Source organism: Monodon monoceros, unplaced genomic scaffold (genome assembly GCF_005190385.1).
Source record: "Monodon monoceros isolate NGI ecotype Baffin Bay Population unplaced genomic scaffold, NGI_Narwhal_1 Super_Scaffold_12, whole genome shotgun sequence".
Classification (NCBI taxonomy): domain Eukaryota; kingdom Metazoa; phylum Chordata; class Mammalia; order Artiodactyla; family Monodontidae; genus Monodon; species Monodon monoceros.
Window position 1 is genome coordinate 142,869,392 of NW_021703768.1, and position 26,632 is coordinate 142,896,023.

The 26,632-nt window shown below is 42.9% G+C and overlaps 1 protein-coding gene across 6 annotated transcripts in view; it reads left to right on the top strand.

Annotated features, from left to right (window-relative positions):
• The window catches only part of TENM2 (teneurin transmembrane protein 2), a 1,209,082-nt gene that overhangs the window by 770,523 nt on the left and 411,927 nt on the right, over positions 1-26,632 (top strand). For 5 of the 6 annotated variants that reach the window (XM_029218183.1, XM_029218182.1, XM_029218184.1 and 2 more), the window contains one exon: positions 24,210-24,419. The exons of the other annotated variant lie outside the window; for it this stretch is intronic. In XM_029218183.1, coding sequence (XP_029074016.1) covers positions 24,210-24,419 — 210 coding nt within the window. The remainder of the gene's footprint in view (positions 1-24,209; positions 24,420-26,632) is intronic. 6 annotated transcript variants of the gene reach the window in all.

Here is a 26,632-nt window from a genome sequence, read left to right on the forward strand (position 1 = left end):
TATAAACAAACAGAATAAATGCCGCCCGCCCTCTACAGGGCTAGACAGTATGGACTGGATCAGACCTGCCCTTGTGCACACCAGACCCTGCCTGCCCAGCCTCCAGTTCTCCTGGCTGAGCATCTTAGTTTCTTTTAGACTTTCACCTGACTTGAATTTACTCCCCAACACCATCCTGCCATTTTCTTATGAACATCTTCCAGTTTACAGTGTCATCTTGAAACGTTACTAGGTCTATGGGCTTGTTTCGACCGGCTTAGTGTAGAACTTGAAGAAGTATGGTGTCTCTTGGTCAGAGCTTTGACTTCTCTTAGTGGTTTGTTTGGACCAAACACATCCATCAGTGCCTCGTAGCAGAGCTGTTATTTTATATGTGCTTCTGTTGAATCCTATTTTCCCATCTAGTGCTTGCATAGATTTTTTTTTCTTTTTTCTTCTTTTCATTTATCCTCCATGCAGAACTTTACATTTACCCTCATAGATTTCAGGTTGGGTGACTCAGGTTATGTTTGGATCTTCATTCTCATGTCCAAAATATAAGCTTTTAATTCTACCACTGTGTTCTCTACAAAGATACTAAGACCTTTATTTGTATCCTTCTTCAGTTTTTCCATGAACATATGGGACATGCCCAACAAGAGAGCCCTGTGGCTTATCACTAGGAACATGCAGAGGGATAGTCTTTGGTGGGTCAGAACAGACAGTTGAGGAGGTCATGAGAGTTGCTTCAGAGTGTTAAATAGTAAATGTATAATAATAAAGTGACCACAGATCTTACTCTTGGATTGAAAACTCAAGTTCCCATAAGGACCACGTAGGCAATGAGAATGAATGAAATAGCCAGGGGTACGTAAGAGAGAATGGTGATGTCTCTGGTAAAGTAGAGAGTGCGCATTTCAATCAAAGGCATTACAATTCAATTTTTAAAAAACCACTGTGTTTTCAAAAAAATATGTGTCTGTATGCCAAACGAGACCAGTGAGCTGCCACAGGGCAGACTCTTCTCTAGAGAGCAGCATTAGAACCAAGGAATGGACCCATGTATTTCTCCCATGTAGCCAGCAGTCCCCAGCTCTTAAAGATTTCCTGGAGAGTCACGGCTAAAAAACTAGTGCTCTGACCACTTTTCCTTCTTGGGTAGTCGTTAAGATATTAGTCGATTCCCCAACCAGTGACTTTTTGCCGGAACTGACAGTGTCAGCATTCCTTCTGTTGGTTGTTGATTTGATTGTTCTCACAGAGCTTGGTTTTTCTGGCTGAGGGATTTGGGAGCAGGCTGGACATCTTTCCCGCTTCCGCCCCGTTCCCAGTGCCCTGCTGTGGGTGGTCCTGATATTGGACAAGGCAGACTGTGTAGAACAGGCCTCCTTTAAAGCCACATGGTACATTGTGTTCGTTTCCTATTATGAATCTAACCGATTGCCACAGATTTAGTGGCTTAAGATAACACAAATTTATTAACTTATAGCCCTGGAGGTGAAAAGTCCAAAAGAAGTCCCAGTGGACTAAAATCAAGGTGTCAGCAGGGAGCGTTCCTTCTGGAGGCTCTAGGGAAGAGTCTGTTTCCTTCCCTTTTCCACTTCTAGAGGCTGCCTGCATTCCTTGGCTGCTGGCCCCTTCCTCACACCACTTCGACCTTTGCTTCTGTGGTCACATCTTCTCCTTGAAGTCTGACCCTCCTGCTTCCTTGTTATTTCCCTCTTATCACCCCAACCCAAGATCCTTAACTCAATCACATCTGCAAATTCCCTTTTATTGTGCAAGGTACCATACTCACAGGTTCCAGGGATTAGGATATGGATGATGATGGGGACCATCATTGTTTTCATCACATAGGTTGTAACTCAGTTATAATGTACGGCCTCGAGGCCAGCTGGAGGGTGAAAGCACTCAGCTCTGTCACCTTCATTCTCATCAGCTGTGTGATGCTGTAGGGGGGAAGGGTTCATTGAGGAGGGGAATTCTACTAGGACTTAGGTGACAGTCCCAGTCTCTGTACTATGCTAGGTCATGTGATGGAGAGAGAAGATAGAGCTCCTCCCCTGAGCTCAAAATTTAAAACAAGAAACTACTTTCCTCCTCCCACATTTAACCCAGAGAGGATGTAGCGTCACTTCTGAAAGTAAGCAAAGCCATAAATACAATCCAGGAAAAGCCTGGGAGATAACTTCCCGGGAGCTGTTCCAGAAGATAGGGATTGCAGGGTAAGATTTGCGTGACTATTTAAGAGAAACTCCTTTCCAAAGCACCCAGGCTCTGAAGACAAAGCAAGAAAACCGGACCTTCAGCTGGTCGCCAAGGGCTGGCCTCATCTGTCTATCCCATCCCCCGCCCCCCAGCCCTGCCCAGTAGCATGCAGGGAGTTAATAGTAGCTCTGTAGTACTGGATTCGGGGACTGGTGTGACGTAGATGAGGTTTGGCATCAAAAATGCTAAATAGTTACAACGGAATTTTCTGATCTTCATTCACGAAGGTGTTATGTTTCCCACCTAGTACCATCACTCTTAAGAGGGCATGAATCACTGATTGTTATCTGAATCTCTGGAGGTAAGTTTCTCCATGGAACCTAGCAGCAAAGAACAAAGCCTTAAACCTTATATATGAGGAAATGTGTCAGCCTACATGGAGATTTCCATTTCCCAACTTGGATATTATGTTGATTGGAATAAGTGGAAGATTAAGGGGGCAGGGTTGTTGATCAGTGTGATCATTTGCTAGGTGGTAGAGGCTGGATAAACTACTCGAGAGAGCCAGTTTTACCTTAGTTTGTCCTATGACTCGTGAATTCTGAGTCGTGGTATGAAGTTCTTTGTCTTTGATGAGAAGACACAATGCTTGTGTGTATAGTCATTGATTTTTAAAAATGTATTGTAAAGAAATATGTATATATCTGTAACCAGATTTATCCTAGTTGCCAAAGATATTAAGAAAGGATTTTTTTTTACTGTCAAACACTACAGAAGTATTTGGTAAGGTCAGAAAACCTGTTATCTATTTCCCTTCTAGAGGTTACTCATCTTCTTGTTTTAGGGTATAAAAAAGTTTCCCTGCGAGACTTCTGATTTTGGCCTTGAATGTAACACCACCAGAGCTCAAGGGTAGACTTCTGACTATAAGGAATAAAAATGAGTTCTGGGGCCTAAGCTTTGATTGAGGCCATGTCTGTCTTTGTGAGAAGCAGCGGCAGCAAAAGGGAATCTATGGGTCAAGACTTGCTTGGGTCTTTCTGCAGGGGACAGCTAGAGATTGCTGCAGCTCACTTGTTGTGGAGGGAGGTGTGTAGGAAGTGAAGGAAATAGAAGTGCTGTGTTCCTTCCTCTTCTCTTCATCTCTCTGGCGAAAGAAATTGAATCCAAGGAGTTACTGTCTCTTTTAGAAATGTCTTTGTTAGAGTTACATCAGTTAATATTGTCTTAATTGACCCCGTGATTTTTTAAAAATAAGGAAAATAGTGTTATATGCTGGCTGCTTATTACCTAATACTAACTGTCTACACTACACACAGAATTTTCCCTACTCCATAATTCTCATCTCCCCATTACCGTATCCTTGGTATTCTTAATGCAGAACCAGCAGCCAGGGATGCTTGGAATGATATTTAAATGATTTGAGAAAGACTTCTAATTAAGCTATTGGGAAATATATATATGTTAAAATTATAGGTAGCTGATTTGCTTTTCAACTTTTATAGGGTTTTGCAAGTTTAAAACACTGAAGTCAAAGGTAGAACTCATAAAAGCACAGTTGAACTTACTATATTATGTCAAGATTTACAGTAACAAATTATTGTTTTTCAGCTATGAAGATATCATTAAGCATATGCCAAGCAATCAGTGCATGACTGTAATAGGTTCATGAAGGAAAGGCTTTTTCTAATAGAATTCAGTGGTGTTTTTCCCAAGACAGCAACAGCTTTTATAAAATGATGGTTATATCTCCTCATTATAGAACCTAATCTCCCCCAAAGACATTCAGCAGCTGTAAAACGCTAGCATCTTCTAGTTGTAAATTGTTTTTTATTATTTATTCCTATTTAACTAAAGAAGAAACGGCCATCAGATGATTTAACAAGATGAGAATGTAGTGGCTTTAGCATTTGACAGCCCCGGATTGTTAGCCCATGCATTGATCTCTTTACCTCTGGGCTTAATGATAATTGGTATTTTTTTGCTTTCTTGCCTCTACTGTGTACGCTGAGTATGAGCCTTCTAGAAAGCAAATGTGCATGATCGGCTCTTTTATATTTCTCTTTAGCATGGAATTTAGAGTTATGTGTATTCCTCATAGAATTTAAGAAATTGCAGAATTAGACAAAAAGGGGCACATGTGCCCTGCTGTGGTAAGTCACATTTTGATAGGAGGTGTCATTCTGAGCTGGATTTGTTACCCACGAAGTGATATAGGAAAGGCAGAAGACAAGACCAAAACCTCTATTTGAGTGATGGGCATTATGATTTACTGGTGCACGTCCTGTTGCAAATGATGCTCCACAGTGGGAGCCCTTGAGAAAGTGATCACGCTCTGTTTGAGACTGTTCCATGGAATTTAAAAATAAAATGGGACTAATGAGTTTTCGCATCACTCCATTGGTAGAACTCTCAGGGGACGACCAGCCAATTTAAATAAATAAGATTCCATAACCCTATGGGAGATGACAGGGGTGAGACATTCGTTTGAATCGAGGCTCCTTTTGAGAAGAGGAAATTTCACTCATAACCTACTTTTAAGTAGATGGTTCCGACGTGATTTTTGTGGCTACTTTTCCTTTGTTGCATTTTTTAAAATAATTTTTTATTGTTGTTTTCTCTAGCATCTTTATTGGAGTATAATTGCTTTACAATGGTGTGTTAGTTTCTGCTTTATAACAAAGTGAATCAGCTATACGTATACATATGTCCCCATATCTCCTCCCTCTTGTGTCTCCCTCCCTCCCACCCTCCCTATCCCACCCCTCTAGGCGGTCACAAAGCACCGAGCTGATCTCCCTGTGCTGTGCGGCTGCTTCCCACTAGCTAGCTATTTTACGTTTGGTAGTGTATATATGTCCATGCCACTCTCTCGCTTTGTCCCAGCTTACCCTTCCCCCTCCCCACATCCTCAAGTCCATTCTCTGCATCTGTGTCTTTATTCCCGTTCTGCCCCTAGGTTCTTCAGACCTTTTGTTTTTTTTTTTTTTTTTTAGATTCCATATATGTGTTAGCATACGGTGTTTGTTTTTCTTTTTCTGACTTACTTCACTCTGTATGACAGACTCTAGGCCCATCCACCTCAGGAGAATGTTTGTCTTTCTTTCCAGGACTTGGCATATTTTCCTGGAAAGGTTTAAGCAGTTTCTCCACCATTAATACTGCATGCCTGTCTAGAATGGCGGGTCACTCAGAACCAATTAAGCAACCGTTTCATTCCACAGACTATCACAATTTGCTTTTTACCTATTCTGTTCAGACTGAAGCTGTATATTTGTGGCCAGTTGTTATCCAGGCTTTAGATTTTCAACTTCATAGATAGAAATTCATCTTCCAGTTTTGTAATAAAATAATTCAATGACAGCAAAATGCAAATAAGACTCTAAAAATTTATGGAGCTTTACATAAATAACCACTTCCCTATCATGATAACAACTGAGAACTTTGTATAGTTGTGAATCTACATTTCTCTTTATTCAATAAGTGTAACCTTAATGCTGTTTACCATTTCATTTGTATTATTTATATATCAACCAAAGGGTATGAACACTAAAAAATAATTTCACATCACCTATCTTCCATTTCTTTCTATTTTAAAAGCCCTGAAGATATAGTTCTCCCATAAATAATAATAAAAAGGCACTATATTAATATTTCAGCCGAGATCCCCATCTACTCATGCACACACACACAAATACATATTCTCTAATATATATACACACCCCTTCCTACATATTAACTGTGCCTGAGGCTTGCAAGAAAATCAGGTCAAGCTAAAGGAGAAATCAGAGAATGGGACCAAAATTAATATACTGCTCTGTACCACATGTGAATATGAGTTTGCAGGGGGAAAATGGCTTATTCTCTGGACCACTCCTATCTCTGTCTGTGTTGAGAAATTTTAACTCTGAGGCATGTATAGCATCACCTTGCCTGGACAGAGGTGAAAGTTCAGCTCTCTCAGCTTAGATTTTATTAGATTTTCTGAAGTCAGATGAAACATGGGTGTCTGCCTTGTCAATTTTGTTCTGTTTCTGAACATCTAAAAGCTCTTTTTGTACATCTTTCTTCCTGGGAGATATTTTTTTGTAAAGTTGTGAATAAAATAATGATTTGCCTATCTGTATGAGAAGGGTTTTCTAGGCAACGATTAGCATCATTTTCAAACATTGGGAATGGCTTTTGGTCCAGGTATATCTTTCATCTTATGCTACGTGCAAAAGGAAGCACATAGCATCGATATGTGAATACGGTAGGACTCACGCCTCTGTAACCGTGGTTTATTCAGGCCACAAGCCGAATTATTGTTGACTTCTCCCTTTCTCTTATGCCCGCATTAATCCATCAGCAAAACATGTCAACTTTACCTTCAGAATGTTTCCAGGTTCTGATCTTTGTCACAGCCCAAGCCCCAATAATCTCTAACCTGGTTATTACAGCACCTTCTAACGGGTCTCCCCGCTTCTGCCCTGGCCTCCCTTAGGTCTGCTCTCAACACAGTAGCCACAGTGATCTTGCTAAACTGTACATCAGGCAGGTCACTCCTCCCTCAGAAGTCTCTAGCAGCTCAGAGTGAAAGCCAAAGACCTCACAGTGGCTTTTCAGGCCTCCTCCCTCTTCCTCACCTCTCATTGCATTCCAGGCTCTGCAACCTGCTTGCTCTTCCTGGATACACCAAGCATGCTGCCAGCTCAGAGCCTGCATCAGTGCTATTCCTTGTGTCTGGAATGGGCTTCCCCCTAGGTATCAGCGTAGCCCCCTCTCTCACTTCCTTTGGATCCCTGTTCAAATGTTGTCTTAACTGGGAGGTCTTCCCTGATGACCTTGAATTAAGTAGCACCACTTTTAAGCCCCACCTTGCCTCTCCCTAGTCCCCTTACTGTTCTCTATTTTTCCCTATAGCCCGTGTATACATGCATACGTGTAGGTGTTTGTATATGAGTGCCTGTAGGTATGTTATTTTGTTGGTTTTTTTATTTGTTATTATTTTCGTTATGACTTCTTTGTTGGTTTTCCTCTCTCCTCACCAGAACATAAGCTCTAAGAAGGCAAGGATTTTGGTTTTTCACTTCAGAGCCCTAGTCCACAGAACAGTGCCTGACATGTATTAGACACTCAAAGACTATGTGTTGAATAAATGGAAGAAAGGGAGGGAGGGAGGGAGGAAAAGGAAGGAAGGAAAGGAAAGGGAAGAGGGAAGGAAGGTGAGGGAGGGAAGAAAGGTAGGGCCAGGAAGGAGAGAGAGGAGGGAGAAAAGGAGGGTTCGCGAATCTCTTTTTTGTCTTGTCTAGGAACTCTGATGGGAATTGCCTACTAGTCCTTTTATCTTCCACACAACCTCTTATACTGGATAGAAACTATTTTAGTTTAAGTATACATATGCCAGCTGTTGGCTTAAACAAACAATGTGGCTTGTTTGCTGGGATCATAGGAAAAAAAAAAAAAGGTGAGAAGAGGGAGCCCGGCATGCCGGTTTCTGCCTGTACATTGACCAGTCAGCCCCTCCCGCAACTGGTTTGCCAAATGAGTGAGCAAATGCATGTTTACCTCCCAAGTGAACATTAATCACTGTTTACCCCATGCTTTGAGATTCACAGATGAAAGCACTCATAAAAGGAAAGAATGTTACGACTTTGCAAATGGTTACAGGCTCTCATTTAGCTCTGGAAACTGATCAAGCAGGAATGTTGAATCATGAGACTAAGGTTGGCCACATATTACACTTGTTATAATTAATCTGAGCCTGAGCTTCAACACAGTGGCATGTTTCCTTTAAATAAATGGAAGTCCTCTAAGGATGCATTGAATCTATATGGGTCTCAGTTTTCAGCTGGGAACTAAAATTTTTCAGATATGCAGAAGACAGGAAGACAGATGTGTCTCTGACTTTCTGTGGGGCAGGGAGATGCTCTGGGCAGACTGCTTACTTTTGAGACATCTTCTAAATGATCCTCTCTCTCCTTTACCCCAAGGGACAGTGACAACGACACACACAATTATGGGGATTTAGAGCTGGAGCTGAATGTAAAGGGCCTATAATCCCACCTCTCACTGAACTCGAAAACACTTTCTGTGGCCTTGCTCACCAGGGCTGATCAGGACTGCTTAAATAATCTCTGTGATGGGGAGCTTATTACCTGTAAGGTTGCAGATTCTGATGTCATTCAGCAACTGTCGTTAGAAAGCTCTTTTGCCTGTTTCTCCATTTGGTCAAATAGTAACATTAAACACTTTCCATGAGCAAGTGCTTTGTGAGGTGCTGGGAGATGGAAAGATTAAAAACAACAACACTAATAGTGCAGATTCAACAACCACCTAGAGCGATGCTGTAGCCTAGAAGACAGCCTGAAATGTAGTAGTTATTCAATAAATACGTTTTGAATGAACAGAAGAGTGGATTACACTCCAGGAAGAATGAGAACGTGCATGCCTGAGGAACCATAATACTAGGTAGAACTTAGATAGAGGAGAGGGAAAAATAAATACCGTCGATATCAAGCTGAATCTGCCTCCTTTAACTTTCATCATTCCAACACTGACATCTGAACTCATTCCAGAAAGTTCATTTCTTCTTCCATGGATCTTGACTCAATTATTTCAGGATTGCTACATCTTCCCTTACCTCTTTTCCAGGCTCAAGAGTTGCAGGGCCTATAATTTCTTAAATGATTTCTAAAACATACCTCAGTCTGAATTTCCTCCCCTGGGCAAATCCAGTTTCTCAGCTAGGCTCTTAAGATCATGTTAGCAGAGAATGGAATGGACCAGCCAGTCCAGGTGTGATCACACCTGCATAGCGTACAGCGAGACTCTTTTTTTCTTATGCGTCTCATACTGTACAAACCACTTGGTTCTGGAACCCTTCTCTCCTGGGACACAGGTTTCTATTCTAAGAAACCCCAGTGTTCCGAAGAACACAGTTTGGAAAATAAGAATGTAACATTTTATGTTGGGCTTCATTTCAGGAAGAGGGGGCAGTACCTATTTTACACATTTTGCAGTACAGCTGTAAAATTGTAGCCCATTAATATGATTTGCTATGAAACTCGATTTTCTTCATTGTAACTTGAACTTTGGTTTTTCTGTTTATCCTTCAACTTGAATATTATTAAGAGTAGTGTAATTTAGTGGACAGAACCTTGGACTCAGGTCACGAATTCACTGTGTGTTCTGGGAAAAGCCACTTTCTTTCTCTGAACCACAATTCTGTCATCAGCAAAGAGAAATGGTTGGTCCAGATACTCTCCAAGGTTCCTTGTAAAGCTAGCATTCAGTGGTCTTAAGCCATAGCTTTCTTTGACTTTATCCAGATCATTCAGTGAATTTTACTAATCTCAGGAAAAGAACAAGAGGTAACTAGATAGCTGTTCTAAAGAGAAGCAAAGGAGCAAAGAAGACGAGCAACAGGTCAACCTTACCTACTGCTTCTAAGATTCACCTAACATGGCAGAACTACGTAAATGGTGAAACAAACGTGAACTACTACTGGTGACTGTCTTTGTTCTTTGCCTGTACAATGTGGCACGTTTTCATAAGAAAAAGCTTCAGATTTTCTGTGTATGTTAAGTGATACTGACACTTTAATCACATCACTTCTACCATGGTGGGGTTGCCCCACCATGTTCATGCCCCACCTTGCACATCGTGGCATCACGTGACATGCAAACTCCTCACTCACCTTAAGTCTTTCTGCATTTCAGCCCTGGTTGGCAGTGGTTTCTTTCTTGGCAACTGCGATTGTTTGAAAATAATGTCAAAACAAATCATTTCCCTTTTTCACTCCCTGCTAATTATTTAGTGGCTATGCCTACTCCCGCGACTCTGCCCTCATCTCTTTCATTACTCTTTTCGTCTTCTCTCTCTTTCCCTCTCCTCCATCGATTCCCTTGACTAATTCAAAACTCCCCCAAGAAGTTGGGCAGATGCATCTCAGAGGTGGGAAGAAAGAAGCAACCATTTCCTAGCGCTTGGTGAGGTTTCAGAACCACGGACAGCGATTGTGGGTGGAGACCTGGGAAAAATCCATTTTAGTCAGTCTTTGCCTGTGGTTTTGAGGCCCCTGTTGGAATCCCACCGGTGGCGGCGATGACAAAACTCTACAAAGAAGCTTTGCAGTAAGAACCATTCTCCCCAGAGATTAGAAGCCAAACCTTATACCATCACATACAAAGAACAGATTGCATCTGGGCCTGGCCGTTGTCCTAATGTCAGCTTGCTTGGAATTTACCTTCCTTCCCCAGGCTGACCTCTGATGATGGGGGCAGGCTCTGGAGGCATTGTTCTAACCGGGCAAACGCTGCAGCCATTGTGTTGGCATGGGAGAGCTGCCGGTTCCTTTCCAGCCCAGCACTGTAATTTTATCAACCCTGGCTCAGAGAAACCTATATTTATAATGCTAATTAGGAGAGCACACATTTAATTTGAGTGGAAGACTGTTTGTATCTCGCTGAGCCTGATAACACAGGGCTCAAGCAACAGCAGTCAGAGGCAAAGCAGGCCTTTCTCCCTTCTCCAAGTGTTTGAAACAGGGCTGAGTCTTGCCAAACAATTTCTCTGTTGGATTAAAAAGAGAGAAGGAGAGTGCTGAATATGCCGGAGCTCAGAAAACTTTGCGTTTATCTCCCGTCTGCATAATATATTTCTCTGTGCACTGAGAAAACATGCCTCTTATGTTATCTAATTGTTTCCTGACACATTTAGCAACAGTTCACACTGTTTAAAGTGACATTAACATTGCTGACAGTGGAGGTGCTTTCATTAGATGGGCTTTGAATTGTAGCCAGGATGCACTGCAGGTCTTCAAACAGGCTTGTAGAAGGCGAGAAAGGCATTATTTATGAAAATAGAGACTTGGCCAACAGCGCCCTGTGGGTGCGTATTAATTTTGCTGACTCCAGTCAATCTAAGAATGTGTTGATGTGCGCACGCACGAACACAAGACAGCTTCTCACGAGCTGAACTAAGATATCTTCGCTGTTCAGAAGGCCACTAGGATGCCTGGGTATTGTGGAAAGTCTGAAACATCTCCTCTCCCATGTCTTGTCAACCACAGTGTAGCAAAAGGTGAGATTCAGACACACATCAGTCGCTTGGCAGCCAGTCCTCAGGCTAAGAAGCACGTGTGGCTGGGTTGCGTGGTAGGCGTGATTATCATGCTCCCAGTTGTGGAGTTAATTCTCCTCTTTTTCCTCCTTAGTGCTTCCTCCTGCCCCTCTAAGGCCATTTTTTTGTGTGTCTTCAGTTATCTGCATGGAGGCATAGTTTACCCTGAGTACTCTAAATGAGCCTTCAGAGAACAGGACCCTGCAGTGCCTGAAAAGAGAAATGTGAAGATTCATTCTGACCTTCATGGAAAAAGGAAGCCAGGCTCAGAGAAGATGGGGAAGGTGCAAGTCAGGTTGTGAATTTCTGTTAGGACGCAACCTCGCCTGTGATCTTTACTTACTGCGTGACCTTGGTCCAATCACTTGATCTCTACAAGCCTCAGTTTCCTCATCTGTAAAATGGGGATAATAATCGTACCTTCCAGAGAGTATTGTTGGAAGGATTACATAAATTACCAACCCTGAAATGTGCTGCGCATGCTGCCTAGAACATTGTGAATGCTCAAAAAAGTTACGAATATTAGTCTCCTCCACTGGAGTATGGGTTTGATTGTGGCCGAGGCTACATCACATTGCTTATGAGTACTAGGTGCTGTTATGTGATAGTGCAGTAACATTGCATGCATTGACTTACAGGTTTACTGTAAGTCACACAACTAGCAAGCCCTGAGGTAGCCACAGTGGGAACCGTGGCCTCCTAACTCTAGCTGTACTATTAGTGGAGATTTTTTGTGTACAAGGCAATGATTTTGAAACGACTATTCAGGGAAGGAATGAACTAATGTGTATGACATCCGTGGTCTCCTAACAAACTAGACCTAGTACTAGTCTAGTTTAAACTTTCCATTCTAGTTTTCAAACATTTCTACATTCTTTGAACGGGAGCTTTTCAGCCTTTCTCTTGGCTATTGGTGGTTCTAATCTTTTAGCACCTTATCAAGGACCATTCAATGAGGAATGGATGGGATACTGTGAGCCTGGGCAGCAGAGAGATGAAATAGTTCAGGCATCTGTCACCTAGAGCCTGTGCTTTATCTTTGCTGTCCCTGAGGCACATAGCAAAATACAGACTTACAGTTGAGAACTGTTTGCTATCTGCAAACAAAGCTTTTGAAGAAGAAAGCTTCCAATTATGAGAACAATTACCACGTGTAGAGCACTTTACCATTTGCATCGTACTTTCGTATATGATATTATTTATTCCTCAAAATGTCCTGGAAAAGGAGAATAGGACATCTATCTCATCTCCTTCTAATGGATGATAATATTTACCCTTTACTTCAGAACATTTATATAACTGTCTCACTCAATGCTTATAATAATCTGTATTTTTATATACATTTTACTTATCAAACATTTGAGAACAGCAAAGTTAGGTGACTTGCCAAAATTCACCCAGCAAATCAAGGGCAGAGCCAAGTTAAACTTCAGTCCGTTTCTACTGCCAATCATACTGTCATATCAGTGATGGGTACTTTGTCATTGCAATGGTTAATTAAATTCCATTGTCGTTCCCTATGCAGTGTTATAAGCTCTAGAGCCTGGGCTCAAATTCCTCAAATCAAACAACCTATCCCCTCTTAATTCAGTCTTCTGTCCTTTGAAATGGGGATGATATTACCTACCCTAATGTGTTGTTATAAGAGTAAATATAATAATATATGTAAAGGGCTTGGAAATAATGCCTGGTACATTGTGAGAGCTCAACAAATCTTAGCAATTAGCAATAGTATTACGTCCATGTACCATGAACCCAAGGAATGAACATAAAAGTAAGATGGATTCCTACATGTCATGGAAGATGTTTTCCAAGGAAGCTTTTTGAAAATTAAGTTTTGACATGGGCATACAGTTTAAGTCTTTCCCTAAAAGTTTTCCCCCCAACTAAGTTCTTTTGAGACTATAATGTAGGTTCCAGGAGGGCAGGGAAACAGTCCAATGTATCTTCTGTGTGTTACTCATGACACCATAGGGACTGCATTTAGCACTTTGATCTTGTGTTCTTGGATAGTGTTGGGTCACACCTCCCAAGCAGTTCACTACGGTAGGAAGCTTTCATAATTAGAGTGGGAGTACATCTTACACAGGGCTTAGGTTCTGGGGTCAGCAGCCAAGACAAAAAATATGGTCATACCACCACCCTGGAGAATTCCTTAGAAAGGCGCCACCTTGGATACTGACATATTATCTCTTAATAAATCAAGCAGTCAGTTTTTCCTCCAAGGTTGTCACAGACTGCTGTCTTCATCTGAGCACCAGATTAAGCAATAACTTAATATTCTAGCTACTTGATTAAGAGGAAAACATACATTTAAAATCAGAATCAATTCTTCTCAGCAAAATATTTACCCACTGAGAGGCACCAAAAACCCAAGACCAACAGCCACTGTTGGTCAACTGTTGGTGTCACTGTTGGTGTCAACTGCATTGACAGTGAAGTCAATGCCATGTGCATTTGATATAGAACCAGTAAATGTTTATGGAGTGAATTGTTACAGTCAACCAATCGCACTGCTATTTACTGTGTACAGGCTCTGGGCTGGGTTCCAGGATACAAAAGTGCATAATCCACAGTTTCTACCCAGTCATTGATAGTCTCATGAATGAGCCATTTAAGGATTTTTTTTAAATAAATTTATTTACTTATTTATTTATTTTTGGCTACATCGGGTCTTCGTTGTTGCACGCAGGCTTTCTCTAGTTGCGGCGAGCGGGGGCTCATCTTAATTGTGTGGGCTTCTCACTGCGGTGGCTTCCCTTATTGTGGAGCATGGGCTCTAGGTGCGCGGGCTTCAGTAGTCGCGGCACGCAGGCTCAGTAGTTGTGGCGCACAGGCTCAGCAGTTGTGGCTCGCGGGTTCTAGAGCGCAGGCCCAGGAGTTGTGGCGCACGGGCTTAGTTGCTCTGCGGCATGTGGGATCTTCCCAGACCAGGGCTCGAACCCGTGTCCCCTGCATTGACAGGTGGATTCTTAACCACTGCGCCACCAGGGAAGTCCTGAGCCAGACATTTAGAAAAATAAATATATTAACATATTACAAGTACAATGATAGAAGGATGTCCTGGGCAACCAGTGGGTGGAGTGATCAGGAAAGATTTACAAAGAAGATGATGCTTGAGCTGAGTCTTTCAGGAGGTTTGCAGGAGAAGATTGAGACTATCAGAGAGGAGGGATGGGAGGGGAAGATAGATATTCAGTAGTCCAGTTACTTTGATGTGGTTAGGGTATAGGAAATGAGGGCGTCTGGCAAGAGAGAATTCCATGCAAGAGTTTGAACTGTATTATGTAGGCAATGGGGAGTCCTGGGAGATTTAAGAAGGATGACAGGAACGAATCTGTATATTCAGAAATATGTTGGCTCTTGAATGGAGGGGAGAAACACAGGAGCGAGGGATACCAATTACGGGGACGCTAGAACCATAGCCTAGGCTGTGCCATTCAATATGGTAGCCACTGGGCACATGTGGCTATATAAACCTAAATTAATTAAGAATCCCGTTCCTCATTTGCACCAGTCACATTTCAAGTGTTCAATAATCACATGTATTAAACATTATCGACCTAAAACATGCCTGTCATCAAAGAAAGTTCTATCGGACAGCACTGATCTAAACAACTACACATCACCAAAATAGTAATGCTATCTCATCTTAAAGGAGCTGAGAGATGTAATTAAGGTGCATGTGTCAAGGAACTAGGAATTTCTGGTCAGAACGTATCTGAGGATCCCTTGCCTTTCGGTAAAGATTTGTGTTGCTTCAGGTGAAATAGATTTGTGTCCTCAAATGGGGAATCTGTACAGATTCATTGCATTTCATCTGATGAATATGAAAAGGCTGGCATTAAAAAAAGTTATAGAAATCATATTACTTCAAAAATAAACTCTCCCCTCTATCTAGAGCCTGATCTATATTTGACACCTTCCAAAGTGCAATGCTGCCAGGAAGATGTGATATATAAACAGGCAAGTTGTCAGTGAGATCTAGGAATGACACTCAAAGACATGGAGCCCCAAACTGTGAAGACAGTTCATGCTTGAAGCTCCTGAAAGAGGCCCTTTAACTGGGGCGAGTCCAACCGCCTGCCACTCTTCCGATAAATTATGTATAATAGCCTGTGCAAAATCGAGGTAGTTGTGCCAGGGCCATCTGAAAACCATTTGTTTTTGAGAAGATGCTTAACTGGGCTTCAGTGAGTTCAGTGAAGTGTGAGTGAAGAGGGCAATTATGTCTTCTGTAAAAAGAAAAACTTGAAATGGGCTGATCTGGAATAGCTCAAACCCAGTTAAGCCAATATTGCCTCATTGAGAAGACATAAGAGGTCATCATGAAAATTCCTCAGGTGAGATTCACTCACCTACACACGAGTTGGAACATTCTCCCCTGAATCTCTTGTGTCTGTAAAGGCAGCCCAACCATCTCTTGACGAACAGGTCTCTCCCACTTCTGGAGAAAGGCAACTTACAACGTCCCTCAGTGACAAATTAGATTTGCTTTGCGGAACTTTTCCCTCTCTTTAACTTAAATTCCCCAACTGCCACTTAAACTTATTTGCTTGAAGGTTTCTTGGGAGAGGGGGAAAAGCTAACTGAATCCAATATTTACTTCTAATATCAACCTAATTCTTACCAACTGGAAAAAAAGAGCTACTTAGAAACTGACCATGTGACATAAAGGATATTAATCTGAAGCCATCACACATGCTGACCCAGAGTTTCTCAACCTCGGCACTGTTGACACTTCGGGCTGGAAATTCTTTGTTGTGGTGGACAGTCCTGTGCGTTGTAGGATGTGTAGCAGCATCTCTGGTCTCTGCTCACTAGAGGCCAGTAGCATCCTCTCCCTTCCCCACCCCCATCCCACTGAATTGTGACAACCAAAATGTCTCAGGGCATTGCCAAATGTTCCCTAGGGCAGCAGTCCCCAGCCTTTCTGGCACCAGGGACCAGTTTCACGGAGGTTCAGGCAGTAATGCGAGCGATGGGGAGAGGCAGATGAAGCTTTGCTCACTCACCCACCGCTCACCTCCTGCTGTGCGGTCGGATTCCTAACAGGCTGCGGGCCGCTACGAGTCCGCGGCCCGGAGGTTGGGGACCCCTGCCCTAGGGGGCAAAATTGCCCCCTGTTAAGAATGACTGATCTAGCCTAACATGTATATATGTTAAATATATGCAGCCTGCTACAGGGAATATAAATACATAATATGATGTAAAAATATACATATATGTGTGTACCTGCCTATATTTTGATTTTTAGATGCTCTGTTCATTGAGGTCATTTTGCATTCTACAGTTACGATTGAAACTACTATCTCTGTTCTTTTTTAAACTTTCAGATGCAGGCAAGAAATTGAGTCTTGGGTGAGTCTCTCTCACTACCTCCAAGATCGACGTATTTATTCTAAGGCCCAGTCCAGCTAGAAAGTGATTTGAGTTTCTCTGCAATGCCAAGGGCAGAAAGCTGCTGCAGTGCATGCTTGATTGGTAACAAGGAGACACCCATTTGCCTGCATCTCTCCCCCACTCCCTGATGCCCACAATATTCTTATAAATAGACAAGGTACCGCCTACCATAAATTGTTTCTCTGGGACCCCACGTGTTCAATTTCTCATGATTTAATAGGAAGACAGTCCTGTTATAGAACATGAACATTTCATAATTCTGGAGGTCTTCTGTGCTGAAATGTATTCCAGGTCTTCTACTAAACAACTGTATGGCATTGGCCAGATCATTTTCTCACTTCGGCTTGGTAGTCAGTTTTAGGCGGGATGCTTTTGGTTCTGAGTGACAAAAACCAACTGAAACTGGCTTAAAGAAAAACCAAAACAAGAAAAGAGGGTTGGGTGGAGAATAAATTGGTTCATATATCGAAAAGTTTAGTGGCAGCGTTCCATTAATAATGGCTGAATCCAGGTATCCTAACGATGCCATCAGAATATCTCTCCCCGCATCTTACACCTCAACTTTCCTCCCTGCAGACCCCTTTCTCAGGCAGCCTCTCCCCTTGAGTGGCAAGACGGCTTTATTTTTCCAGCCTCACCATCTCCCAGACTCAACCCCAAGAGGAAAGAATGACAAGACCCCATAACTGTCACACGGCCATGCACACACAGTAGGTGCTTGTGAACCGACTGGAACTGATGAGCTGCAAGTGTCATTGGCTCCATGACAGCCTTACGTATATCATCTCCAGTCTTCACAGCAACATGTGAAGTTAGTGTCATCGAAGAGCCCCAGAGAAGTAAAGTTAGTTGCTTAAACTCACACAGAAAGTGGCAGAGCTCAGTCAGCCGGGCTCCAAAGTCTGTGCCCTCTCCATTCCCCACTTGGGCTTTGGAGGACAGATAAAAGTGTGTAGGCCAAGAAACTAAGGATGGATTGCACAGTACAGAGACAGGAATACTGCAGGCAGGAAGGCAGAGATACACATTTGCAAAAGACCACTGGACGATCACGTCCATTGGAGTCCAGGGTTTCATTTGGGGCAGAGTGGAAAATGAGAATGGGGTGGGTTGGATGATGAAGCCAATTAACAGGTGAATTTGAATGTGAGCTAACTCCAGGTTTGGGAAGAGCCCACTGTAGTTTTGGCAAAACACAAACTGAAGTTCAGATCTTGGTTCTGCCTCTTGGGTGTGTTACTAACATCCCTGAGTCTCTAGACAGTGTTGTTGTGATCATTGTGGAAGGGTATGTGAAAAATCCCCGAGCCTGGTACTTGGCACATAAAATAGGCTGAATAGGTGTGCAGTGGCTTCGTCCGCGTTCCTTCAGCTGGAGGTAGGGAGTCCGGTTAGATTTGTTGTCAGGGTCTGCAGACGTGGTGGTGGCCATGACTGCCATGGCCCAGTGCCTCACTGAGCCCACCATACCTTGAAGAATGTCCCACCACACAGCCCTCTGCGAGTTCCATGTGCTAGGTAGAGCTTAAAAGATTGAATGCGCCTTCCTGAACGATGTTCTCGTGGAACTCCAGAGAAAGTGGGTCCACATCCCTCAACTATTCATTGATTACAAACAAAAAGGAGGACATAATCTCAAGCAGTGAAATTATTTCTATTTACATACATAGTCACATACCTCACTTTTCACTGTGTCAAAAACAGGGACTTCACAAACCCCAAATATTTGGGGGGAAATGGATAATTTAATCAGACATCTGAATAAATAGCTAGTGTTGGGAACTGTCATTAGGACCATTGTTTAAATTCTCTAACCAACTGTTTTGCTTTTGTTAATGCAGTCCTTTTGCAATACTCAGCTTTAACACAAAAGCTATATTTTTATTAATCCTTAAACGTACAAAGCTGCGGAGGATTTCCCGTTTCTGACTTAAGGATTGCTTTCTCTCTTTATAAATCATGTATCGTGTGTGAGCAATCACTGTGGCTGTTTATGGTTAATTACCTCACCTAGGATGATCTCGATGGTGCCTTCCAGAAGAGGGCCAGTCAGTCTGGGGTTCACACCTTTTTCGTTTTTTTAACAATCACGCTTCTCTAATACGGACAAGAGTAGAATGGACCATTCAAGGCTTGGGTTTTGGCGTCAGAATGCTTGAGTTCAAATCCCAGCCAGTTCTGCTAGTGGTACAATGTTAGGAAAGTTAGTCCATCTAAGCCTCAGTTTCTTCACCTGTAAAAGGGGATGATAATAGGATTTTGTTCATAGAAAATTGTGCATGTAAAAAGAGAAGAGTACATGTAAAATACTTGGCTTAGCACAAAGCAAGATCACATGTATAATTGATAATGAAGTCATTTAACTTATTATTTTATATGTAATTATTCTTCATGCTGTTTGTTTTGCTTTGTTTTGACTGTCTCCCATCCATGTCTCTCTACTCCACCAAATATCCTGACACCCCGTCCCTGCATAGATCAATTATACATTGTCTACACAGAACATTTTAATATCAGCTGGCCATTAATCTTTTGAGTGAAAAAGGAACTCGTTTGAAGTGAATTTGGGGATTGATCTGCAACATGCCCTCCATCATAAATTAGTGAATGACTATGTTAGCAACAGTTGGGCAAAGCAGCAATTTCATGGGTGATACTTACTGCTTTGGGGATGGAGAGGAGATTGTAGCCCTTTAATCTTGGGTGGGAGAACTAAAGCTGGCTCCAAATCAGTTTAAGAAGGAAAATAGAGCTGTAATTGAGACATTGGGAGTTAAAGTAATGTGACTTAAACCGCAGATGCTGTAGGATAATGTTTTCAGGTGTGACTGAAGCAGATGGTGGATAAAGTCCTGGAGCATAGATGGCAAATATGCTCTGTGCATCTGCTACCTTTCACCCCCACTCCTTGTCCACGATTTTTCTAAGTGGTGATACCACCGAAACCCGGGCATCCTCAGAATCATTCTCAACACAGCCTTCCAAACAGCCGCTCCCAATCTATCAGAGTTCACATGGAACTGTTCTGTCTGGCTGTAGGTCTTTCTTTCAATCAGAAAAATTTTAGGAGTTGACACCATCACAAAATCTTATTCATTTGGAAACAGATAAATCAGCACAATTTGAATTGGTCCGCATTTCTAAGGTCATGGGGAATCCAATCACACAGGTAATTAGACTTTGATTTACATGGGGATCTTGGAAAACACACATACACACCCACACATATACAAGACCATATGAGTTTAATGAATGACATATCGCTGCCTTTGCGTGTTTCCTCTTGCTTTTTAACGGACTGATTAAACCCAGTTTTCTGTACATTTGCTGTGGACTCTATACCCATTCAGAATGATACTTCAAAAATAGTTTGGGGGTCAGGGAGCCCCCGTAGTGCATAGAATAGGAACTGGGTAAGGACATAGCCCCTGGTTACATGCCCATCCCACGCTAAGTATTTTAGTAAGAAATCCGGGTCTATAAAGTGAGCCTGTATAAGTTCCAGCTTTCTCCCCTGTACTTTGGAACCTGTTTGTGTCGGTACAGATGGTCTCTGTCAGTTGTAACAGTCATGGGGAAAAATGTAGCATAAGTGAACAAAATTAGCAAATGACATAGCAAATAGAGAACCACGTACAATTTGGCTGAGGGCAGATCTAGGGACTGAGAAATTTCCCAAGTAGTGGTAGATACCAGGTAGAGAATTTAAGGCGCTACCAAGGCATAGATTTTAAGGAGGCATGGATTTTACAGGAATCAGACAATTCTGTGATGTGTATTCCAATACACTGGAATAGCCCCAGTGCTTTCACTGTGTTAGGAGTGCTCTTGCATTGTCTGTATTTGTATAAATTAAAAGGCATTTCTGTCTGTACTATAGGAAATGAATTCATGCTGAACACAATTTCAACAAGTTCACGTAAAGAATGATTTCACAGCAACTATCATATCAGGCCCCTGGAAAATTGCCCCTGAACTTCAGTTCCACCTCAGTCACTCAAAGGAATTTAAAAATTGGCTCCCAGCCATCCTTCAACATGCAGTTTCAGATATGCCTCAATAATACAAACTTTAAAGCCTATTGATTGTGAGTTAAAATCTGTTCCTGCCAGGGCCCCGCTGCTAAGTGGACGTCAATGCCAACTTCAGAGTGCCCTGGTCAGGACGCTTCTGCAACCAGGAGCCTTGAAGAAGGTGGAGGGTAACATGGCTGTGAAAGAGCCACTTTGAACTTCATAACAAAATTACGAGAAAAGCTTTGAACTCTACCGGCTGATAGCTGCTATCAGTGGTTATTCAAAGAAATGTTTCTTACTTGAAATCTCGAGAGTGCCTTGGGATGGGGAGATGGGGAACTGGAAATATGATTTCCTGTCCATCACCTCCCCTCCTTGTACGTCACTGTCTTCCTTTTTTTGTCACCCTGCTGTTTGGGCAAACACCATGCAGACAGGGTGAGAGGGTAGATTTGGGAATAGACAAACCTGGCCCCCGTCACTTGCTAGCTAGGCAATCTCACTTCGCTGTGCCTCGGTTTCCTCATCTGCAAAATGGGGATTATAACCGTTCTAACCTCATGGAATTGTCTTCAGAATTAAATGAGATCATCTGTGTACAGTGACTGGCGCTGTGACTGGCAGATAGTCGTCGTGCAAAAACATCAGCAGTTAACGTAGTAATCATGATGGTAACATTGTTATTAGAAGAAGGCTTTGGGGGGAAATCACATTGATTAAATGTGAGTACTGGTTCTGATGACACTGATGTATTCAGTCTACCTTTGCCAGATCATCTCACAGAAATATCATGCCTCTTATACGGCTCCCAAACAGTTATGAATGAACTAAATATTTCAACTCAAACTTCATTCATCCATTGATCTGTTTCAGGGATGGTTCTTCTTCAGCTGTGTTACTGAGCCCCTAACATTTAAGCTTTAAGGGTACCTTATTTCCTATCTCTTTCTGCCACCCCCACCCTCAAAAAGGGTAATAGGCTAGTGGTTTGATGCCTCTGTGCTATTGTTAGTTGTATTTCCTCTCGCCAGGAGTCCCTTTCCTTTTCTTTTGAAGATTGCCCAGACACCACCTTTCCCAGGAATCCTTGTTTGGCTCTCCACCACTACCTCCACCTGGCCAGGCCAAACCAAGTGTCCCTTTTCTGGGTCCCCACAGAACCATATTCTTACATGAGACCATCCTGCCCCTTATCAGGTGGTATTGAAATGATGTGTTTTACTCTCCGTCTCTCCCACTAGACTGTGAGCTCTCTGAGGGCAGGGCTGATGTCTCATTTATTTCTGTATCTTCAGCATCCAGCAGAGTGCCATTTGGAGGCCCTCATACCTTTTTTTTTTTAATTAATTAATTTATTTATTTATTTTTGGCTATGTTGGGTCTTCATTTCTGTGCGACGGCTTTCTCTAGTGGTGGCAAGCGGGGGCCACTCTTCATCGTGGTGCGCGGGCCTCTCACTATCGCGGCCTCTCTTGTTGCAGAGCACAGGCTCCAGACGCGCAGGCTCAGTAGTTGTGGCTCACGGGCCCAGTTGCTCCGCGCCATGTGGGATCCTCCCAGACCAAGGCTCGAAACCGTGTCCCCTGCACTAGCAGGCAGACTCTCAACCACTGCACCACCAGGGAAGCCCCCTCATACATTTTATTCATTCACAATGAGCTATCAGTAAGGAGCATTTAATGCACCGAGCAATTGATCAGGAAATACAATTTCAAAAGTGATGACAAAAATTAACATGCATCTGAGGTGCCTGAAAATGCCTCCACACACATAGTGCATCTCAAAGCAGGAAAACAGGTTTCTTCTGCCTGAGTGGAAACTCTAGCCTGGTTCTTAAGTTTGCTTTCTTCATACCTTACCCTTTCCTCCGCAACGCCCAATTCAGGGCACATCCCCTGGGCTGCAGCTCTTGGCTCATTTTCCTGAGCTTCCCAGATGAACAAACCAGCAGACAAGCAGTCACAAGGACCCCAAGACGTAAGCGTGAATCAGGAGAAAGTCCACACGGCAATTATCTTCACTCAGCAATTTGGCTGCCAGGACCTCCCTGCCATGGGAAAATAGAGGTTGCAGCAGCCTTCTGTGCGGCAGGAGAACTTCTTGACCCAAGGCCAGCTCCAAGGCACTGCCCGTACCTCCTGCCAGGACGGCTGCTCCTCCCCGTGGCCTGATGCGGCTTTTCTTTGTAGGAATCCCCCCGTGATATCCAGGAGAACCGCTTGGTGGAGAGGGTGGTGGCACTGGCCAGTCCTTCGAGATGCAAATACGTCACCCTCTCTGCTTCTCCTCCGCTTCTTCCCCAAACTAATTAACTTGGTTTTAGTCTACCTTATTTATCTGTTCATTCATTCAACAGGTGCTATTTGTGAGGAAGATACTGAGGATATAGGGGTGAATAAAATAAATAGATATATCCACCTTCAGATAGTAATAAGGGCTTTAAAGAAATGTAAACAGGCTAGTAGGATAGAGCAGGTAAGTGGGCAGTTTTCAAGAAGGCAAACAGGGAAGGCTTGAATGAAGAGAAGAAGCAGGTCCGTGCGTATCAGTGATGTGCCGAGTAGGGGAGAATGTTCCACAGAGAGGGGACAGGAAGTGTGAAGACTCTGAAGATAGAATGGTGTGGCGCGTTCAAGCAACAGAAATAGAGATGGCACATTGGCTGGAGATTAAGGGGCCAAGTGGAGTGTGGTTAAGGACCACTTCCAGAGGTGAGTGAGAGAGGCACTTACTGCCGGAGTAGGAGAGACATGCAGGGCATCATAAGGAGTTTGGGTCTCTTTCTACAGGCAGTGGGAAGCCATTGGAGAGTGCCAAGCAGGAGAGTGATATGACCCAACTTCTATCATTAAAATAGCATTCTGGGGCTTCCCTGGTGGCGCAGTGGTTGAGAGTCCGCCTGCCGATGGAGGGGGCGCGGGTTCATGCCCCGGTCCGGGAGGATCCCACATGCCGCGGAGCAGCTGGGCCCGTGAGCCATGGCCGCTGAGCCTGCGCGTCCGGAGCCTGTACTCCGCAACGGGGGAGGCCACAGCAGTGAGAGGCCCGCGTACCGCAAAAAAAAAAAAAAAAAAAAAAAAAAAAAGCATTCTGGCTGCTGTAGAGAAGGGCGAGAGACAAAGGGAGATATAGATTGCGTATGACGAGAGTGGAAGCAGGGAGAACCTCAGGGAGCTAGTCCGTTGAGAGATGATGGAGACTTCAGTTAGGACCATAGCAGGAGAGAGAGAAGGAAGTGGATGTTTCCCTGACTGATTCCATTTCAGCTGTGTAGATGGATACTTCCACTCATGCCCGTTTTCTGAAATACGCAACTATGGTCGTATGAATTTGGACATTTGGAGAAACCTCAAACCACTTGAAAAAATACATCTGGAGCATTTTTTTTCTTCTTTTTTTTTTTTTGGCTATTTGTATTGTGAGGTGGTTGCAATGTAACTTTCTCTGGTTGCTCTCATGACATTCATTGCTGACCTTTGACCCCTCTGTCCTCTTTCCCAGGTCGTCCCATTCCACCTACATCCTCGTCTAGCCTCCTCCCATCTGCTCAGCTGCCTAGCTCCCATAATCCTCCACCAGTTAGCTGCCAGATGCCATTGCTAGACAGCAACACCTCCCATCAAATCATGGACACCAACCCCGATGAGGAGTTCTCCCCCAATTCATACCTGCTCAGAGCATGCTCAGGGCCCCAGCAAGCCTCCAGCAGTGGTAAGGAAACTGTGGTGTCTGAACATGTTGTGTGTGTGACAGTCTCGAGTCTCCTGCAAAATGACAACTGTGAAACAAGGGCTGGGGAGAAGGTGGTGTGGGGAGCGGGGAGGTGAAGCGCGCTTGTCGTTTGGTGGCATTGCAGTTCCAGAGTATGTTGGCTTAAAGGCTGCAGTTACTGAAGAGGCATTGCTTAGCTGAACAGAGTGGGAGGAATTTGCCCACCGCTGCATGTGACAGCATGCAGGTCTCAAGGGGGAAGTGCAGAGAGACGATGGAATATTGAATGCTGTGTTACTACAATTCTGGTCATAGCCAAGTGACCCCGGACACCCTCACGTGCCCAGTGTGTGTGCATCTCAGATCTCTTGTTTTTCTGATGGTTGGCTTCTGACTCTTTCTTGCTTGTTTAGATGATTTGGCGATTAAAATGTGTTCCCTTGACATGAATGCTGAATGTCTGGCCAAGTCTGAAGTGTTTGGGGGTGACCTCTCCTCTAACCCTCTATTTGTCCCACTTCACTTGAAATTAACAAGCTGATTGCGTGGTACCATGATATATACTGCCTCTAAATCCCTGGTTCTCATGGTGATTTTCACATTCACAGAGCAAAGGGACTGGTCACAGCGTTCCATTCCCCTTTTGAGGATTTTGTGGTGCCCGCCCCAGTTCCACATCTCTAAATCTTAGGTGGAATTGACCCAAGTCCCACACTAGCCCTGCCTTATTTCAATCTCTGCTGTTGGTGGTATGTTCACAAAACATGTGAGTGTAGGATTGAGCAATATCTAGGGTTAAGCACCCATGGGCCCGAGGGAGACATTTGCAAAAATTAATTGCTTCCGACCCCAAGGCTTTGGAGTTATCTTTTGAGTTGGCCACTGGTGGTGTTCCTTAGCATGTCCCATCAAAGGCAATCCAGAGCTTTCCACGCCAAGAGTGTTTCTTGATGGGATTGTGTTTTAGCTCCACCCATGAGTATATGCCACCAGTGGCCTCAACCTCTACAATTACAGAGGACCTCGTAAATACATTTAAGATGATTCATTCAGGAGATGGAGTGATGTACTGCTACTTATGATGGCCTATGCCCTTCTTCAAAGCCAGGCCTGATATATTTAGTAAACTCATATTCTTTTTCAAAAAAAATTACCTAATCAAATCTCTCATCAAATGAGCAATCCATTGTTGATATTATAAAGGCCTTTAATCTACCATAAATCTTTATTAGAACTCATCAGAACTTCTAGTTTGAGAGAAATGTGATTATGGCACTCTTAAAATGACATTACATCATTGGGGTGATTGGTTTATCATTTGGAGAAGAGACATCAATCATGACTAGCGTAACCACACAGTAAATGAATTCAACCTTTCTACCGCGGAACAATGACACTGTAATTGCTCAAAATCAGGCTTAGAATGAAATCGGAAAATGCTCTTTCTTCAAATATGATGTTAACTTAATGGAATATATTATGAAAAATCATGTTTGAGGAAATACTATATAATTAAAAATATGTGGAAATATATTCCCTTTTTTTCTTTCATCATAACCTGATTTTAGCTACAGGATCTTTTTTTTTTTTTTTTTTTTTGCTGCAGAGATTATGTTGCATTTAATTGAACTATCCTCGCTTATGTTTTGCTGCCTTTTATTTCATACTATGTAATTGTGATGAATATTGTATTATAAAGTACAAGACGATTTTGAAATGAGGTGCACCTGCTGAGAGCTTTTTTAAAAAGATGATTATTAGCAAGAAAATGAGCTTTTAAAAACTATATCCTTTTATGCCTATATGTATACCCAAGCCAAGTTGATTTCCATAAGAGGGGTCAGTTCTTAATCTCAGGGCTGTCTAGAATGTTTTCTTAGTAATAACGCTGTGAGTGATTTCTTTTCTTTTGGACGTTGTATCAGATTGTGAGTGGTTGATAGGGAGTTTTTGTTGATTTTCTGCCTAATCAAGACCTCATTTTGGTGGACACAACAGATGTGTGTGTTCAGAGTCAAACTTATCCATTTTTTCATCACTCACACCAATTTGTTCAGCTCACTTAAGATTGATAGCAATGTAAGCTTCAGTAACGGCAAAATACCACAGACAATTTGAGGGTCCATTTTCATCCCACACAAGAAGTACCCTGATACGATTTCTTCACCCTTCGGGGTGAAGACACCAATGTGCAACATCCTTGTTTTCAGGGG